At 33.0% G+C, this 12,924-nt stretch overlaps 1 protein-coding gene across 1 annotated transcript; it reads right to left on the bottom strand.

Annotated features, from left to right (window-relative positions):
• Window positions 1-70: 70 nt before the first annotated feature.
• On the bottom strand, window positions 71-1,249 carry LOC134280883 (solute carrier family 22 member 7-like; the record flags this gene model as incomplete). The annotated part of the gene is made up of 3 exons (XM_062763335.1): window positions 1,126-1,249; window positions 641-846; window positions 71-220 (listed from the first exon to the last, which is right to left on the bottom strand). Coding segments are annotated over exons 1-3 (480 nt in total), but the record flags the coding sequence as incomplete, so codon positions are not given.
• Window positions 1,250-12,924: the final 11,675 nt, after the last annotated feature.

Here is a 12,924-nt window from a genome sequence, read left to right as displayed (position 1 = left end):
CCCCAGTCAGTAGCCTAAGAATGACAAATACGACGAACCAAGGAACTATAGCCGTCAGTATGAAACAAACTGATGTTCCGATAAACGTCATGTAAGCTATCACCAGACGACCATATTTATCAGAAAGCGCTGTAAACAGACTGGCTCCTATCATCTGCCCAACCCCAACCATGGTAGAAGGTAAACTCCCGAGGCTCTCCGAATCACACACCAAATTCCACTGTAATGAAAAACAAAGTAGGAATAACAGTAGTTTAGTTGATAAATTGAACTATCAATCCCATATCTGCTTTTATAATCCACTGATCAGGTAGTTAAAGTTAATGTAGAATTTCGAAAGAAAACAGGTGTAAAAGGAAACCTCTTTAATGGAAGTTAATTTGTATATATCACCATTTTTTGGGGTCTTTATGTAAAAGAAATGTATTTTTTTAGAGGGAATGAACTGCTTCTTTGTATCCGTGTAGAAGGAATGTAATTTTCTATAGAGGAAATGAACTGCTTCTTTGCATCCGTGTAGACGTATGAAAGATAATTTTACATTTTACAAAAATATTCACTTTTTTGACTTCAGAGTAAAAATTAATGAGAATTTAATATATTGTATCTAAAATTACGATTTGATATTTTGGTTCAATACCTCAGAAGTCGTGGTTTCACGTCCGAAGAACTCGTAACCGTCCGAACAAGGCAAAGTGTCTTGTGCTATAACACCAGAAATGTTTGTCTCGAGAACAATGTCACATTTCCGTGGATACATCGTGACGTTTTGTGATCCATTTGTCTGCCTATAATGGTGTGTCACGTGGTCACTAGGAAGCTTACATTGGAAATCTGGTATATAACCTTTAAACAATATTAAAAAGGAGAATTAAAGGATCGACATATCATTGAGGCTTTGAGAGCTAAGAAATGTAAATATAAGCATCAATCATTTCTTTAAGGAAAAACAGTGAAAATATATAGATTCATAACTGCAAAGGTGTGTGCAAACATATTTTCACAACGCAATAACACCGTAACAGTTTTGAGATTATATCTTTCAAGGAATATTGACTCAATATTTTAATAAATAAAGGACATTCATATATAATAGTCATTTTTATTGAATTTAGATTGACTTACCTATAAACACATAAATGACGAGGGGATAGGCCGCAGACGGACTACAGATCAGAGTATACACGTACTGGAAAATCTGAAAACGGCCATATTTCCCGAGAGACCTAAGGGTGCCATCCACGTCCATAGTTGGTGTTTTTTTCATTCTGTAAGGTTAGGGGGATATGCTTTTCATTTACTTATTAAGTATTCAGGAACATGTTCGTTTTTGTGCTATACCATATATTAAATATTTTGGGTCTAAGTTATCATAAAACATAACCCTACTTTCTATAGAAGGTGAAAAGTTTAACATTTTAACATTTGAAAACATATATACTCTAATATTAAATTGTTCACCTCCTCTTCCTTTCTGATGGATCGATAAAACGGCAAGGTCATGGAAAATTTTATGAAGTTCAATTGTGGCAATGTTTTAATATTTGAGATGAGATAAGTTTGCTTTCGAAGGTAACTATTAAGGTTTGTATTTCAAGCCAAATAAGATATGGTGTAATTTTACTTTGGATTTGGCTCGATTGGATTTTGTGTTAAGATCAAACGTCAATTTTTATATATATATTAATTTGTTGAATTTACACAATATGGTATAATTTAAGTTATAGATAACAGGAATAATTAAACATATGGGAGTTAAGGGATGGTTTAATATAAGTAATTATTTTTTTAGGAGTTAATCGTAAACAATCCCAGGTTACCTGGGGGGGGGGGGCAAGCGCAGAAATCTGAAGTGAAAAAACTATTCCGTTTAAAGTTTTATTTTCCGAAATCTTATGAATCCTGAAGAAGGTACTTACAAGTTTTGCAAAAATTTGATAGTCTTCAAATGGCATTGACGTTTAAACATTCACGTGTACATTGCGTTACTTTCACTTCTGCATTAATCAAAGTACTGAAAGTATTGAAAGGATGTTTGTCAATTTCATCATTGTTATTAGCTTTTTACAGTTCAGTATCGTTTCATTTGTTTGCTGGTCTATTCAATTTGTTGATAAATTGCATAAAGGCATACACTAAAAATATTTTACCAAAAAATATAAACTTAGGTTTATATGAACTATTTTACCTCTAACAAAGGGGGGTGGGTGGGGGTGGTAGTCTGTAAATTATGATACATGTACTCAACGGTAAAACCATGGGAACTGTTGTTGTCCACTTATGATGACTGTATGAAGAAACACAACTATAAAGTCAGAAATTGCAGATTTATTTTGAAGATTGAGCATTTTGTCTCAGGGTAAGCTTTCAAAGGCTCAAAGCATGACAAAGCTCTTAGCTGTAGAAATTTGGCTTCATAAACTTTAGAGTAAAGCAGCAATAATCAATCATTCATATTCCTTAAACTATATATGCTGGGTTCAGTCACAAGCGAGAAGAAATTATATAAATACAAAGCCTTAACTACTATCTCAGGATGTCTCAATCTTCATATTGGTCTTTTAAAAAGGAAATTAAAGTTCACAAATTGATACGAAAATAAATCAACATGCTCAGATTGAGATTTTTAATGACTGTGGATAGGAATGACTGGGCTGCAAAAATAAAGCTTGTAAATAAGCATTTAAATAGAAATATTAAGGATTTCAATTCCTTTTAGGACCAAATTCTCTACTCTTAAATGTCAACTACGTAATACTCTAACATTATATTAAAGCATTCTATAATAAAAAGGATTAAATATATATTGCTCAGGAGATTTTTTTTAAATCATTAAATAAGAAGTACTTAATAAACAAAAATTGCATTTGGGAAAAACCGATTTTAATTAAATAAAATTCAAATAATAGAATATCGTTAAATACTGTGATGGAAAGATGTATGAAAACATTAGAAATAGAATGACAGTTAAAAACTACTTTTTACCAAATAAGTTTTTAGGTCACTCGAGCCGAAGGCTCAAGTGAGCTTTTCTGATCACATTTTGTCCGTCGTCCGTCCGTATGTAAACTCCACATTTTCGATTTCTTCACAAGAACCAATGGACCAAATTTAACCAAAGTTGGTACAAAGCACCCTTGAGTAGATGTGAGTTTAAATTTTAAAAACGAAGGGCCAAGTTCCCTTACAAGGGGGAGATAATCAAGAAAAGACAAAAATAGGGTGGGGTCATTAAAAAAATGTTCTCAAGAACCACTGGGCCAGTTAAAATGAAACCTATTTGGAAACATCCCTGGGAAGTGAAGATATTAAATTGTTAAAATCATGACCCCGGGGGTAGGACGGGCCACAATAAGGAATCCAAGTTTAAATAGAAATATATAGAACAGATATTTAAAAATCTTCTTCTCTAGAACCACTGGGCCAGGAAAGCTGAAACTTATGCGGAAGCATCCTTGGGTAGTGTAGATATAAAATTGTAAAAATCATAACTCCCGGGGGTAGGGCGGGGCCACAATAGGGAATCCAAATTTTACATAGCGATATTTAGAGTAAATCTTTAAAAATCTTCTTCTCAAGAACCACTTGACCAGGAAAGATGAAACTCATATGGAAGCTGCCTCGGGTAGTGTAGATTCTAAAGTATTAAAATCATGTAAGGGGAGGGGCTAGGGGCACGATAGGTAAAGCAAGAGTGAAATTCTGGTAAAGAACTGCATCACCCAAGTTATTCAGGTGAGCGATGTGGCCCATAGGCCTCTTGTTCATTTTAATTTCAAAGAATATATTAAGATTTAGACAAAGATAATATTTTATGTATGATAATGCTAACCTTCAAAATTGCTAGAACACAGCTGTGATTTAAATGTACATGTATATATTATATGATGTTTACAGGGCTGACATTTTGTTAAAATTCATTTGAATTCAACATTAATGTTCTGTTTTTATACACTTTAACATTTTAGGTAATCAAGACACTATTATTATGACAGATCTGAGTAGCTTTTATTTTTGGCTTTTATGAGTCATCAGCATACATAATTGTATTTCTAAGAAATTTCGTTTATTTTGTTTTCCGCATTTTCTTGTCAAGTTTCTGATCACTTTTTGTCAGTTAAGTCAATTCACATAAATTTATTAAAACACGTGTCTTAAGCTCCCCAGTTCTTCCTTTTGTGTATAAATTTGATAAAATAAATAAATTTGATATCAACGTGACATAAATAATTCGACGTTAATCAATCATTGTTAATTTTCAGGTCGCCCCTCCTGTTATTGGTTGTCATAATTTCTTACAATATTAGATTTAATATATGAATACACGCCTTTTGTTAGTTCTACTCTACATAACTTTGTAAGACTAAGACTCGGCATTCTAGATACAAGTTCTGTTCTATTTCTTTCACAATGCATTTGGCAGACTTTTTAAATCCTGACTAATTTTATTATCATTTGATGTTATCATTTGTCATCATTAATGTCACCTGTTGACAAGTGATTATAACTGCCTATTCATTTATTCGTATCAATGAATTCAAAACAATAGTGAAATCTGGTTTAAAACGATTTAACTGATTAACAATTAATTAATTTCTTAAATTATTACAAAAAACACTTCTAATTAATAAGATAATCAATGTTTATGTTAAGCAAAGGTTAAAATAGAATATAAAAATTGATATAAAAAAGGAGTAATAAATATGATATAATACACTATGTTTTTCGTATGTTTTAATAACACATATTGTAAACAGATGTATTTGCAATGAATACAATGATAATTACATAGTTCTTATATAAAAAATCAAAAAGTTAAAATAAATCAATTTTTATTACATTTGGAGGTTTGATCTATTTAAATACAGTTTACTATAGTGAGTAATTAAATTATATGTGTGAAGACTTACCTGGACTGTGAGAACGAGGTCCAAATTGTTGACACACTCCGTCTTCAGATGTGTAATTTATATGCAAATTAAGGCGGAAATATGGAGATTTTGTTTTTGCTCCATTGAAATCGTATTTTTTTTTCAAGCTCTCACATCTACACAGAATTTCTTCGTAAAAAGCGTTATATAAATCAAGTGTTACTGAAAACTAAACATTTACAGCTCAACAAACTTTTTAAGCTCACATCGTTTGAAAACTGCACAAATTAAGGTCACATTGTTATAATGTAATATTGTGTATTGAGACATCAAAATACATTTTAAAAGTATTTGTTCACATTATTTGAATTTTATTTCATTTACCAAAACATAAGTCATACAAATCAATTGCTAGAACTTTGATATATTCTTGGCTGAAAAATAACAACTATTTCCATTTGATTTTTTGTGGTGTCTTGCCAATTGCAGCTGTTATTTGTCCGTTCTTTTGAAAGCAGTAGCTCTTTGCAGAAACATAGATACGGGAACAGTACAGCTACTGTAACTTGTATTTTCTGTACATTCTGACTCTTTAGCACAAGGTGGTAATAGTATTTTTCCTCTGTTTTACTGCTTTGTACGTTAATAAGGTGGCATTTTTCAGGTTCACCTTCTAAAATCTAGAATCATGAAAGATTCACCCAACACCAAAATTTTAACGTTTCAAACTGTAAATGCATAAGAATTTTCCTTTTCATAGAAAAAAATTACTATTCAAAAAAATAAACAATGCTTCATAATCCTACCCTGTAGTATGGTTTTTTCTGCAATGTTATCTCTTTTCGGTACTACATTTCGACAAAACCCAGATAAGTATGATAAATGAGCAAAGAATTTTAAAAAATACTCACCTTTAAGAAGAGATTTTAAAATTTTCAACTACATTGTATCAAAGAAAGCACGTTTTATATTATTTGTAAATAACCTATGGTAGAGGCCTATAGTTGAAACATCGTACCATTTATTAATAAATTCCCCTCTGAAACATCCACTTTGGAAACTTAAGATAATAATTTTAAAGGACATTGATACTTGACATTATATATGTAATATAACGTAGGGCCATGTCATCGTTTTGAGGTTCGAAAATAGTAATATTTACTATAAAAATGTGACCTTAATTTGTGCGAAAAACCATGTGAGCTTAAAAAGTTTGTTGAGCTGTATATATCATTGGCGGATACAGAATTTGTGATTATGGTGGAAGGGGAATTGATAGTTTTGTTCCTTTGTTCAGGCAGGGAATCTCGCAGAAGCTCCTGTGTTTTCGTGTATTTGATAAGAGTAAAACCAGACACAAAATCAAAGTATGGCATTATTGATATGTTCATTAACATTTCGATAGGTCTACGACATTCAATCAAATAACAATATTAATTTCATTCATTTTCAAGCTAAATACAATTCAAGAAACTCAAAGAAAGAACACAGATCTCTATCACCTGCTTCATACTTGGATAGACTAAATACGGTTATGACCAACTAACAACTAACTTTACGACAAACTGACGACTTCGGCTTTTTCGTGAACGTTATCTTTTCATACAGTTATATTCGACATCAATGCATGAAATATATGTATAAGTTCATTCACACAAGACAAAACAGGAGCAAAGCAAACAAGGAACTATGAACAACAAAGATGGGATCAAGAGACATATAAGAGTGATTATTCCCCGCCAAACGGTCAACCGCCGTATGCCCTTTTTCATGATCGGAAGAAACGAGAAAAGGAATCTGTACACAATACTTCACTGTGCAAATTATGGCCTCACGATTAGTATGAAAACGTTGTGTGATTGTATTCGCTGGCAAGGTCATTGTATCAACTGTAATACTTGCAAAATGATGGCCTTTAAAAGAAGAATTATGATATTTTTGTTTCATTAATTTGTTTGTCAATATCTTGCCCCTTTCAGGAATTGTTCGTATATGTACGTGAAGGATGATCCTGTTTTTCGAATCAATTTAGGGACATAAACTCCATAAGCAAGTGATGTAGTATTGCTGCAAAATTCAGGGAGTTAAGTTATCAAGTTATTTATAAAGCTTTGTTTCAAGCACAGGCGCTTGGTGTTTTTAACCTTTTTTCATAAAGAAAAACATCCCCAATGCTTGCAAAAAGTTGAATTTTGAAAAACGTCAAGCGCCTGTGCTTGCAAGGTAGCCATTATACATGTTGTACTTATATCTCCCGAATGATTTAATACTGAAGAGTATGTTCTGCTTAACGAACAATTAATTCCCAATTCCTTAAATAGTACTACATGTATTTGCTTTTCTTTATCTAACGATTTAATGAGTTTATTGTTCTTTCAAATTCTTAGAACTAAGTTCCATTAATTGGTTATAGATCCTGTAAACAGACAGCTGACTGTACTGATCAACTATTTAAATTAAACCTATCTTAAGAAGATTATGATTATTTAACTCTGCCTGCAGTGTCTGTGTACTGAGATGCTCTATTAGTACACTCAGACTTCTAGAGATCAGCCTCATTACTGTATTATATTCTACTCCATTAAAGCATAATAAATGACACGAGTCTACGTCCATACATAGATATCAGGAGATGATTAAGGAATCTGTGTTTCTTATCAACTCGTAAAATGCAGCATTAACTTTGCAATGAAATTGTTAAGTATGAAAGTGCACCAATGCCTGTGTGTGCAGTTATTTTCTTTGTTTAGATTCTCTACTATTATGTCTTTATTCAGGTATTAATGATCTAATACTATGTTTTGACAAATTACAGACATCTTTATACCACGCGACAGAGTCTGCTTCTTTCCCGTTTGTAGAGAGAGAATTGTGGCCAGTGTAGGTAAACCACAAGTACGTGGTCTTATTAAGACGCGGCGGTACGTGTTCTTTATAAGAAGCTAAATAGATTCCGCCAAGTGGTTGTTAACATAAAGTTATTTAGACTTGGAATCAGAACAGAAGACCCTCCATTTGGTACAATACCTTCTTTTCATCCTCTGAAAATGCATACATTGTTCAAATAATATCAATTTAATAAATGCTACCTCAGGAACTTATATGTATTACTGTAGATCACTAAATTTTCGCGACACCTTATTTTCGCGAGATAGTCATTAATTCTTTATAAGCAAGACAAAATTTTCACGAATAGTGGTCATTGGTCTAAATAATCTTAAGGAATTCTATTATACGCGAGAATGAAAATTTCGCGAGCATACCGTTCGCGTAATTACGCGAAAATAAAGTTCTCGCGAATAAAAAGGTATTTCCAGTATGACAATTTCTCATTCCTACGTTGAACAGATTATACACAATAAAAGCACTTTTATTGAATTTATAGTAGCTGTTAAGCAGCCTAATTAAATTCTAATTTGCAAGATTAATACATCTGAAAGAGAAAAAAAAGTGTTAGTGCTTGTGATGTTAGAAAAACAAATGGTTTTAAAATTTACTTTGGGAAAGCATTTTAAAATTACTTCGGTGTGAAATATCATTTCAGATACATAAACTAATTCCAAAGATTTAAAATTTACGGTGTTCGTAAAATTTCTCTTTAAAATGTTATCGTGATTTGATGAAAGCATAAAAAAGCATTATAAAACAAGATGTGTTTGTGAAACACTATGCACCCGGCAGCAACAAAGTTCAAAAAGGCTATTTTTATTGGACACAGTCAAGGTCACAAAGTCATTTTCTTGATATCATTTGAAATAGAAAGTCATAAAAAAGTCATTATGCGACAGTAACATTTCCCCATGTTCCATTTACCACTAAGGCCACACGAGCTTTCTGGACATGGACATGTAAATCCGGTGGAGACTTCATGTCACGTTCTAGGGGCATCTCACGATTGACTTACAGATTGTAAAGAGTACGGTAATTCTCTCTCCATTTCTGTAGTCAAGAAAAGTCTGGGTACCCCGAATTTCGACGTTGTCTATCGATTTCATGATGTACAAACGAATCATCAATTGATAAACTACATTTCCATTAAAATCAATAAAATCCTCAGACATAAGAGGTCAAGGAATAGTTATAGTGACATAATTTCGATTTATATGCCAATTATTGCGTTTTAAGGTAGGACAAAACAGTATCCGAAATCATATCTTTTCGGAAGCCCTCGCGTAACGCAAACGTTTATGTGATAAAACTTTAAAGGGTTTCAGAGAGACGTCCAGGGATACACACGACAACGTAATGCTTAAAAGAGATAAACACGGACAGTTCGCAAGCTCGTATTAAAAAAGTAAAAAGTCTTCAAATCAAGGTGCACATCTGTGTAAAACCAAACTGCAAGCATAAATCATGACGAAGGGGTTGTGTTTGATGGTGCCCAGGCAAACATTGGATGTGAACTTAAAGTAGGTGTTTGGGCCATAGACGTCTACAAAACATCGGAAGATTGGGAAACAGGAAGACGGATTGTAGAATTGGGCCATCTCGCCACACAGGTGTTTTGCCCACATATGCAATAACCCACTGCACCTTATTGACATTGTGTGGAAAAATGCTATGGTTTTGGATCCATATTGCTTATAAGGTATATCCGTACCAGATAACGTACACCAGTTCTTCTTTTATTGCACCGTTCACGGTAGCTCAGTCGGTAGAGCGCTCGCTCCGTGATCGGGAGGTCGTGAGTTCGTATCTCGGCCGCGACTGACCAAGTCGTTAAAATGGGTAGCAACTGTTCCTTCGCCATGCACTCGGCACTTTGAAGTGAAAGTTGCGGGTCCTTCGGGTGAGACCTTAAAAACCGAGGCTCCGTGTCAGCAGCAGGCGTTGGCACGATAAAGTTCCCTAGGTCAAAATTTGAAGCCCTTCACCGGCATACGGTGACGTCTCCATATGAGTGAAAAATTCTCGAGAGGGACGTTAAACAATATACAATCAATCAATCTTTTATTGCTTTAAGATCTGGGTAATTATGTGTCATAGTTTTTCTATGTCCTTTTTATTTTCTTTCAAAATGTGATTATTCTATTATGGATAGTAAAACGACCGTCAATTTACTCTCTTCAATCATGTAGAAACGTGCGTTTAAAAAGCATTTAATATATATTAATATCTACAAATCCTGATAATGCAACAAGACAATTCTGGATATCCGAAGCTCATTTTGCTTAACCTCTTGAATAAAATTATTCAAAACACAGTTGAGTGAAACTGTCATTTATTCAAATAACAAATGACTAAGAATAAAATCTACAATACATATTACAAAAAGTTATGTAATAATTAATTGGCTAGACTTAAAACAAAATATACAGTGAATCACAAATTGACTAGTTAAACATACAGATTAGTCACATGATATATATTTTCAAATCACATTACACAAATACAGCCCAGCCAATAATATAATGGTAAAAAACACTTAAAAAAGAAAAAGGTGGTGCACAAAAAGGCTAGTGCACCAAATTAAACATGTTTTCATTTTGTTTAAATTCTTCAATACAAACAAGTTATACAGTGTTATTAAGTAAAATCATCAAGTAAGGGTGGTGGAGGGGAAGAGGTGGTTGCTGAAAATTTGTGTGACTTCTCCGATAAAAAATGGCTAGAGTGAATTAACCACGTGATACGTATGACTTTATTTGATTGGTCCAAACTATAAAATCAAGCCGTTATTGCAAGGGGCACCCAAAAGAGAAACAATTAATTGAAAAATCACATAAGTTTTAAAAATTATAACATTTGGTATATAACACATTTCATTGTACCAATAAATGTTCATTTACCAAATTCTTATGTTAAAATCTTGTAATTTCTTCCGCAACCTCACATCAATAATTTGATATCTCAAGCAATCTAACATTAACACAATTATATCCCTTAAAATATAACTCAATGATGGCAAACTCCAATCAACTACACAATAACATAACAATATCATTCCCTTTAAAGTCAAATATTACTAACTGTCAACTGAATCTCCTGCTTACATTCCTTTAACATGCTTCTACCACCTTCTGTGATTTACAGTAATCATAGCTGTTTACTCTGTAATATACGGTAATCCCAGTTGTTTAATCTGTAATTTACGGTAATCCAAGCTGTTTACTCTGTAATTTACGGTTATCATAGCTGTTTACTCTGTAATTTACGGTAATCCCAGCTGATTACTCTGTAATTTACGGTTATCATAGCTGTTTACACTTTACGGTAATCCCAGCTGTTTATTCTGTAATTTACGGTTATCATAGCTGTTTACTCTATTATTTACGGTTATCATAGCTGTTTACTCTGTTATTTACGGTAATGATTACTCTGTTTACTCTGTAATTTACGGGAATCCCAGCTGTTTACTTTGTAATTTACGGTAATCCCACCTGTTTACTCTGTAATGTACGGTAATCATAGCTGTTTACTCTGTAAATTACGGTAATCCCAGCTGTTTACTCTGTAATTTACGGTAATCATATCTGTTTACTCTGTAATTTACGGTAATCCCAGCTGTTTACTCTGTAATTTACGGTAATCCCAGCTGTTTACTCTGTAATTTACGGTAATCATAGCTGTTTACTCTGTAATTTATGGTAATCACAGCTGTTTACTCTGTAATTTATGGTAATCATAGCTTTTTACTCTGTAATTAACTGTAATCCAAGCTGTTTACTCTATAATTTAAGGTAATCCCAGCTTTTTACTCTGTAATCAACGGTAATCCCAGCTGTTTACTCTGTTATTTACGGTAATCCAAGCTGTTTACTCTGTAATTTACGGTTATCCAAGCTGATTACTCTGATTTCTCTATAACATTACCGTAATTACCACTTCACCTATGTACATTATGTAACTTACCGTCATTACAGCGTATACCGGACAAGCCATCAGTACACCTGCTCCTACAATGTCCTTTGAATCTTCCAGAGGACTGTCCGTCTGCATGAGTACCACTACACGTCTGTCGACAATTGACGCCATTAAACCCCGCCTTACATTCTGTTAAAGCTTAACGATGAGAGATGAGATCGTTAGATTTTAATAAACAACTGAGCTTAATTGTTTAATAAGGAAAAAATCAAAATTTAATGCCCCTTTCAGCCATTGTTATAACTGGTCTTTTACGTATCCATGAATCTCTTGAAAGGTTGATTCGGAGTGTCATAAATAAGAATATAGTAATGGAGATTATGGGATATATATTAAAGTCTTATTTCCAATCATATTTTATATATTAAAGCTAAGTTGTTTGTAAACTATAGCAAATTCAATACCCGGTTTTTTTTCTTTTTTAAAATTAACTTAAATATCAGAGATTATATAAACGTTACATAGTCGAAATACGCTCTCATATTTCAAAACGCACCACGGCGACGAAATTAAAAACACAATTAATTGGATGAGTATTAAATTCAATACAATTCCTTCAAAATTACTTTTTACGGATCACGTAAACTCGGCAGTGGAAATGATCTTATCCCGCTTCAGACAAGTTCGTAGATTGCTGATTGAATAAAGGCTGATCACATGACGACCTGAAATTTTCCATATATGTCTCCGTCGAGGCGTAATATGAAAATCGGGCACGCGATCCCATTCAACGCGTTGTTATTGTAAATAAAAATGGCGGCAAAGAAACGGTTTACGTAGGTAGTTTAGTTAAATTTCTTGTTAACGTAACGATATTTTATTTATATGGATTGTTATTGGATTAAAATTTAATATCTTCATAATATGCACAATTTTTTTTTGTATTGATTAAAGTCTTCAGCGGGATAAATTCGTAACACAGTCAGTTAGTGACCTAATACGGATTCATACAAGGTGTGAAATGGAAATCCGTATTGGGCGAGGCGAAGCCGAGTCCCAATACGGATTTCCATTTCACACCCTGTATGAATCCGTATTAGGTCACTAACTGACTGTGTAACTAATAATTTTATGTCGTCTACATAAACTGAAAGGAAAAAGAAACGCATATTATACTTTTAAATTAAATTAAAACTATTATATCGAAAATGTTTTCCAGTTTTGTTATCAAACATTTTAATTCATCTTT

Source organism: Saccostrea cucullata, unplaced genomic scaffold (genome assembly GCF_032062105.1).
Source record: "Saccostrea cucullata isolate Sc308-1 unplaced genomic scaffold, CSIRO_AGI_Scuc_v1 ctg7781, whole genome shotgun sequence".
NCBI lineage: Eukaryota > Metazoa > Mollusca > Bivalvia > Ostreida > Ostreidae > Saccostrea > Saccostrea cuccullata.
Note: the sequence above shows the minus strand (reverse complement) of the source record. Positions and strands in the feature narration are given on the sequence as shown.